General features: G+C 40.1%; 1 protein-coding gene across 1 annotated transcript in view; it reads left to right on the top strand.

Moving 5' to 3' along the window:
* The first annotated feature begins 2,504 nt into the window (after positions 1–2,504).
* The window catches only part of GART (phosphoribosylglycinamide formyltransferase, phosphoribosylglycinamide synthetase, phosphoribosylaminoimidazole synthetase), a 34,722-nt gene continuing 29,139 nt past the window's right edge, over positions 2,505–8,087 (top strand). Inside the window, exons 1-2 of the mRNA XM_010131507.1 lie at positions 2,505–2,536; positions 5,595–5,743. Of these exons, the coding sequence (XP_010129809.1) occupies positions 5,599–5,743 (145 nt within the window). The 5' untranslated portion in view covers positions 2,505–2,536; positions 5,595–5,598. The remainder of the gene's footprint in view (positions 2,537–5,594; positions 5,744–8,087) is intronic.

Below are 8,087 nucleotides of genomic sequence, written 5' to 3'. Positions count from 1 at the left end.
GTCCCATCCATTTACTGTTAGTGTCTCTAAACCTTGGCTGATTGCATTTCAAGCCAGTTGAGTTTACAGAACTCTGGTTTGGATTGTTTGGGGTTTTTTGTTCAGGTTAGTTTTGTGAAATCTCAGTGAATTAACTGTGCTAAAGCCATCACCAGAGCCAATACGAGGAAAGAAAGTGTGTCTGGGGTCACGACACCCTCTTTCAGTGACAACAAGGTAGATGAATGGGACCAGAATTAATGCATGTGTAAATTTTCACGGCAGAGTGTAAACCTGCTTGAGTAGCCAATATGTTTTGGAGAAGGGCTGAAGCACTTTGGATGCTGCGCAGTGTCACATTTTAAATATACCTATGTGTTACTCTTGGTACTCTACCCTCAGCTCAGATTTCGTTGAAACTAAGACACTAAAAGGTATCTTTTTAAACTACTTTGTTCTGTGGCACCTTTGTCACTCGGATTGTCAGGACTTGGTGCATTTGGTTCACCAAAGCAAAACACACTCCGCTCGGGTCTCTCAATCAAGGAGCACTGAGAAAACCAACAGCATTGGAGCTTAATGAAAAAAACCAAACCCAAACACTTACCTGAAGCAGTGAGCAGCCGTGAGCCATACCCTTTACTGTTTGTGCTATATTGCATGGATCTAATTTTAATTGCACCTTTTTACTGCTTTAGTTAGGGGTGAGGTGATAACACAATGGCTTATTAAGAGACTCCACCTAGTTCAGATAAAATATTTAGGTAACTTGCATCACACGCTAGTGATATGAAACTGAAACTTGGGAAGAAATTCCTTAAGGTGTTTACATTTTCTTATCTTCATAAATGCAACCAAGGAGCTGAGTTTAACCACCAAGTCTGTGCACAGCACAAGCTCAAAAAAGAATTGATGGCTCCTGTCCATTAATTATAAGGGGCAATAGGGAAGGGGCAACAACTGAGTAACCTAATCTCGCTTCTCCCTGCATCTGAAATCTCCCCGTGCCTTGTGGAGGAGTCAGGATGGGGATAGCTATCAGATACTGTTGGTTTTGCCTGCCTCACTTTATTTTTTCTGCCCCACAGGCTCTGACCTAGTCGAAGAGTTGCCCAGCTTCTTGGTGAGCTCTACATTTCGTGGAAGATAAAGGTCTCTAGGCTGATGCTCATCCCTCGTGACTTACTACTGTCAGCCTCAGGCAGAGGCTCTGTAAATCGCCTTGTCTTCACTCTATCCTCATGTCCTCTCCTCTTGGATACACGGAGTGGTTAGCTTGTTTCTGCTTTCCTGTTCTTACTTTATATAAGGACCTTGTAAGAGACACTTGCCTGAAATGCCACTTATCTTTATTTTAAAACATCTTTTAAACAAACTTCTCTTCCTTTTTTTCAATAGCAGACAATGGTTGCTGAAGGTAATTATGTACCATGTTTTGGAATCTTCGGGAATTTAACACATTGCTTCCAAAAAGATGAGTGTGTGATAATCCTCACAGAAGAAATACATACCTTGTGAATGGCTTTTGGTCTTTAGAGGGAAAAAAAATTGACTCTTGGATTAGTAACAAGATAAGATAAAAAGAAATGTCAACTCTTGGAATTTTCATTTCTAATACAAAATCTTGATGGGCAGCAGAGGGCCTACGTGGCATCTTCCTGTGTCAGTGTGAAAACAAAGGCTGCCACTGCTAGATTTGAGCCTCCTAAACTGGGACTGCCACCAGAAGTTCTTCTCAAGCTACACCCCTAAATAAAAGTTGCTAGGATACCACTTGTGGGATGCACGAATAACACTGAGTTTCTAAACAAATGTCTGAAATGTTTTTTACTCACGTTTTGGTATAAAATAGTTACGTTGTATTTGAATGTATGATACATGGCTTGTTCTATTTACTTGCTCCCATATCAAACTTTGTGCTGTATATTATTTTTTTTTTCAGCTGACAGTAGTATTAGAATATTTTACTTCAGGGACAAAAAGGGAGTGATTCCTTGAGTTGCCAGCATGTTGTGTTACTTTAGCTGACAACACCGTCACTGGATCTTCAAGCCTGTCCTACTATTTGTAAGCAGTAGGCTTAATGGAGGGTGAATGTGCATCATGCAATTATTCTTTCATGCTGTTGAAATGCATTGGACTATGCATAGCCTCATTTTTATGCATAGCAAAAATGCATAGCCTCTTTGTAGATAAAAAGAGAATGTTTACAATCTGACTAGTAAATAGATTGTAAATTAGTAAATAAGTGCGAAAAATACTTGGGATGGGACAGAATTTATTTTGCACGTTTAGAAACAATAGGATGTGCTGCTTCTGCTCTGCAAAGTTTTTGCTGGGCATTCCTAGACCATTTGTGTGCAAGTTTCTCTCCCTTCTTCCCAGCCGGAGTGGCTGGGCTTTCCTCTTCATTGGCTAGCTGCACACTGTCGTCAGTGGGGCGGTAATATTGGGATAGGGGTGCTGCATTTTAACTGGAGGCTGCTTATCTTCTTTCTCTTTGTTCATCTGAACCCTTGAGTACTGCTTTCCTCAGACTGACAGCACATAGGATAGAGTAAGTAAGTTTGGGTTTAAATCCGTGCACTCCATTCTGAGGTACTTGTAAGAAAATTAAGTAACATATATAATTCAACTTACTATTGATGAAATTGCCCTTAAAAATTACTACTTACTGGCAACTGTTGTGGACAGCACTGCAAAGACGCTTGTTTGGTTTAACTTTAATGTAGGAGATAGCAGCCTGCTACATGATAAGTGTTTATTCAACATAATTGCATTCTTTTGTCTTAGGTTACAGTCTTTATCTAATTCATTCCTTTGTTGTAGCCAGCCTCTTATTCTTTTATCTTTTCTTTTTGCTTGAATTGTAATATCAAAAGGGTTTAGCATAACTTGGTGTCCCAAGTATATATACCGTAACTGATAATTTTTACCCCAACATGCTTTTTGGGGTTTTTTTTTTGGTTGTAAGTAATCCCGGAGTTTTGTAATTAAAACGTCATTAAAACTTTGCATCATGTATTTTTTGTCAAACGTTGATTAGAAAGCTATTGGTCTCGCCAGCCTGAAACTACAGTTAAATTTTGAATCCAGTGTGTTTAGCTTATAGTGAAAACTCAGTGTTAATTTTCTGGATTTTATCCTTCTATTCATGTTTATTTTGTCTTTTTTGACTGAATGTTTTGCCTAAACACTCAGTCAGAGAGTGAACAGATAATTCCTTCCCGAATGGATTAAAACACATTAGCAAATGGCCTAGGAATACCTTCTAAAACATATGTGGGCTCTTCCCGTCTCAAGTTTATTGCAGTCAACTTGATTTCAAAATCAGGCTCACCAGATGCACCGCATAGTGTCTGCTCTCAGAGCAGAAGCCGTTTCCTGCATCGCCCAGGTCCTCGGGAAGGAGGGGTTTCACCAGGGTCAGAGCTGTTGGAGCAGCTTTATTCAAGCCAAACTGTAGCAGCTGACGTGCCTTAACAGTTGGCTGAAAAGCTGCTTTCTATCGTGTCTTCTCGCTTTTCCCGTAGAAATCTGTTGGGGTTTTTTGGTTTTATTTCCCTTTTCTTTTGCTTAAGATGTGATCTGTGCTAGTCATCCTCTCTTGTCCTACCCCAAAGGAGTGGACCGCACACAAGATCTGACTTTTCACTGCTCTTGGAAATGGAGCGGTCACCTGTGTGTATTCAAGCTGCACCAAGTGTGTCAAGGGTTTTTCTCTGAGCTCACCTTGGGAGGCAAGTGTACACATTGGCAAGTGCAGGTCAGTGACCAGCTGCTTGGTGGAAAAGCCAAGGGGAGTGACCAAGGGTTGCGTGTTACATGTGCTAGGATTACAACAGAGAAACTGGTTGTTCCTTTTGACTAAAACTCTTATCGGGGCTGCGGTCCTTCTCCCCGTGAAAGGGAGGCGATTCGTACAGCAGAGGGATGCATCACACCTCTTTGCTGGCCATGCAAAACCTTCTGAAAAAATTGTGCCCTTTTCAGCTCAAAACTGTTTCTGTCTATTCTCATTACTTAAAAGGCTTAAGTAATTTTTTATAAGTTTAGATTGTTATTTTGCATATGTTAAAATTTAAAGCTCTTAGGTTGTTTTTTGCAAGTCGTGCATGCTGTCATCAGGCTTGGGATCACCTGCCAATTTGTAGCTGCTTGCTTTCTGCTCCACTGAACAGCTTCTTAAAGGACCATTTGACTTCTATGACTTCTCTTACTTAAATCAGTGCTGTAGCCTTGTTTGTGTGTGTAATTTGTATATGGTTGGACTAATGTGACTTAACGGCTTATTCTTTCAATAGCTTAGGACGCTAGCCCTTGCTTTTCAGTGAACTTCACATAAAGATATATGTACTTATTTTATAAATTATGTACTTTTTTTTTTCCTGAATTCCAGTGTGGTTTTTCATTGTAAGTGATCCCTTCTATTCCCTTGCTAGCTGTGTGGTATCATTGCTGGGGTAGCAGTTCTGACGTGAGGTGCATCAGTAACTTACAATGTAGACAATATGCATTGAAGTAAATATGTCTTAAAAAGCAAAGGCCAAATTTCAAAGCTGCTCTAATTAAAATTGTAATATTGACATCAGTCCAATATGTGTAAGTTATATGTACATACACAGATAATGGCATAGAGAGAGCGAAACCAAGAGAGTTAATTTCATTTTTGTGACCATTTGCTTCCAAACTGCTGGAAAGGTCTTGGGCAGATTAAAATCGTGATGAAATTGCAGCCTTTATTCACAAACCTGCTTTCCACAGGCCAAGAGAGTGTAAAAGTGTTTTCTAAAACTCAGTGGAATGGGAGAGAGAAGGAGGTGTCCTGCAGTACCTTCTTAGAGCAAGCTCATTTATTAATGACCCCAGTCTTCCTTGTTTGCCTGGTGGTTGGTCTCTCCTAAGGAAAGCCAGAGCTGGAAGTCGATTTCCCTATTTCCCTGTGTCATTGTCCTTTTATAAATTATTTAGAGCTCTTTCAAGTACTACTACAAACTCTCGAGTGGTCCCATTCAGCTCTTCACACTGTAATACTGTGTTCATACAGTTAGTCCATCAGGAGGGCTTTACCCTTTGCAGACTTGGATTCTCCAGGAATTTCTATAGGCTAGAAATCAGAGCCTAGTCTCTCATAAGGGTTTTTCCCATATCACAGACTTCTGTATAACTTGAAGCAATTGCCAGCCTGACCAAAGGAAAACCAGGGTGGATTGCCCTGAGGGTTACTTCTGTATTCTGGAGCAGTTCAGACTTTGACATTTAGTTTACGTTGCGTCTGAATAAGTCACCTATCCATTTTCATGTATGTCTTTTTTTAAAACCAACAAAACCCTTATAGAAATATTGTTGCCTGAGACAGAGTGACATTCACCTCCGTTGAGTTGTGTTGTACCCAGCACTTAAAATCATGCTCGGTGAAGCTGTTGCTTTCCTAACCTCATGGGGCTAATTCTGGCCGTTTTGCCTGTGTTCCGGTTTTATGCAGACTAATGGCTGATCGGGTGCTTGTGATTGGCAGCGGAGGGAGAGAGCATGCGCTGGCCTGGAAGCTGGCCCAGTCCCCCCATGTAAAGCACGTGTTTGTTGCTCCAGGAAATGGTTCCTGTTTTATGCAGACTAATGGCTGATCGGGTGCTTGTGATTGGCAGCGGTGGGAGAGAGCATGCGCTGGCCTGGAAGCTGGCCCAGTCCCCCCATGTAAAGCACGTGTTTGTTGCTCCAGGAAATGCAGGAACAGCTGACAGTGGAAAAATTTCAAATTCAGGTAAAACAAAACAAAAAAATTTTAAAATTTGATACCTCGAGCAGTAAATTGTTCTAGTCATCGATCTGAAATCACAGTTGTTGATGTGAAAGGGCTATTATTATTGCTATTTTTTAAGGTTTTGGACATGTGAAAAAGATCATATAGATGCAGTTAAGAAAAGTATGTCTGAGCGAAGCCCCGTGCAACTACCACTCACTTTATATGATCTCCGTTGTGATACCTAATTCTTTAGGTTGGGGGTGGAGGATGCAGCCAAAACTCCTATTTGTCTGATGCACATTCCTCTGGGAATGCAGCTCGTGATAACTGCGCTCGTTCCCACCTCCCAGCAGCCCAGCAGGGAAGGGGTGATGGTTTCTCTTGGTACACCCTGCAGTTCAACAGCTGGTGGGTGAACAGCTGCAAAGTGCCTGAAGCAAATGCCAGCACCTAAAATACTAAATTCACTATTATATTCTCAGAAGTTCATTGAAGGCCTGTGACCCCTACAACCTTCAATGAGATTACTTTCTCACCTGAAATGTTCAGCCGCAGAAGAACACTCATTCCTTTGTCTTAGTGACCTTTAGAAGTTAAGGTTATTTCACAATGTTTCTCTCTTCACGCTGACTGCCTGTTTTGATCTTCTAGCTTAACATGTTATGCTCTGACTGGCTATAATTGAAACTATTCATAGTTACTAGTTTTGAGAAATCAAGCTTAAGCTATTCAAATACAGCATCCAAACTTATGAGCTGCATTTAAAATAAATACCAGACTAAGTTGCTTGACCGAAGGCACACAGTGAATCGGTACAAAACCAGGAGCAATTGCTCAGAGATTCCTGTCTTGTATCCTTTATATAATGGATCCTGAATTAGGTACTTGAAAAAAACTGACTTAAGTTTCCACTTTAAAACATGTGATAACAGCCAATTAAAGTTAACACAGTATTCATGTGAACATTAATTATATAGATCAATTTTCTGCATTCATATTTGTATATGAGTAAAATATTTTTTTTTGTCACTATCTCGTGTGGAAACATGAATCCTGTCAGATTCTTGTACAGCAAGTAATTACTGTATTTAATTCTGTTGGAATGCTTAATTACAGGCTGTTCAAATAACTTCATTCTTCATTTCCTTGACTAGTCACAGTGTTCTATGTAGTTTTTTTGTTCTATTTGGCCTCTGAGGAGAGGGCCCAAGGAAGAGCCTGACAGGAAAGTCATATTTTTGCTTCTCATCTCAGAAAGTCAAACAAAAATCTTTACGCTTGGGCTAAATGGAGTAAATTTAAGTCTCTGTGGCTTACGGGATGTTAATTTCAGTGTTTTCTTCACAAGTGGTTTCTTCTAAAAGCTGCTGCGCTCCTCTCTCACCTTGCTGTTCCATAAAAAATACTGCACCCTTAACAGTGGAAAACATTTGAGCATGTGCATAATATGCTTGAGCCAGGTCCATGAAGTCTATCATGGGTACTAAAATCTTTTTTTCTGGAGTATGGACTCACATGTACTTTGCAAGAGAAATCCTCAGCCAACCAGGAGTCGGGAAGAATATAGAATTTGTGAAGAGTTTGACTTCTTTGGGCTTTAAGAAAACAGTTTGTCTTACCTGCTCAGGCATTTTAGTCCTACCACCGGAGTCTAGATTTTGGCTCGGAGGAGAAAATGGAAAACAGCTTTACAAAAGCATGGGAGCCCTATTATATTATGTGAGCCTGGGTGGCACTGTCTGTGTAACTGCTACCAGTGTTTCTGTTTCTTTGGTATAATGAAGAATTGGCTCTAAAAGTTCATCCTCCCTTGATGGTTCATGAGATTGTCTTTAATTAGCATTTCAACTCTTTTTCTGAGATGATTTCTGAAATATATAAAGGTGAGCTTAAAATTATAAATAACATTAAATCCTTCAAACCCTGCCTGTATCTAAGTAAAAAAAAAAAGTTTTTGTGGTTAATTTGAGTCAGTAACCGTTTCTGACAATAAAGACAGGTTTAGGTTGAGTGACTAAATATAGTTTTATATTCAACTTATATTTAATTAGCAGGGCAGTTTTGGTGCCAGAAGCGTACAGAATGATTTGCTGAGTACAAGGATAGACATATGTGTGTCTGTGAATGGACTTTGGCATCCTGACACCTCCTTCCATCACATTTTAGTTCTCAGTGTAACTTTTACTCCCAACTTTAAGCTCTAGCTTTGAAAACCTTCTTCCAAGGTCCTTCTTTCTGGTTCAGAAGGAATGTGTAGCTGTTTTGAGAAATGAAACACAGCTACAAAAATGTCCCCTTTTAGTCTATATCCCGAGGAAAATGATTGGGGGGGGGGGGGGGGATAAAAATTACACATAAAAAA

Source organism: Buceros rhinoceros, unplaced genomic scaffold (genome assembly GCF_000710305.1).
Source record: "Buceros rhinoceros silvestris isolate BGI_N320 unplaced genomic scaffold, ASM71030v1 scaffold11302, whole genome shotgun sequence".
Taxonomy (NCBI): Eukaryota; Metazoa; Chordata; class Aves; order Bucerotiformes; family Bucerotidae; genus Buceros; species Buceros rhinoceros.
This window is presented reverse-complemented; position numbering and strand designations above follow the sequence as displayed.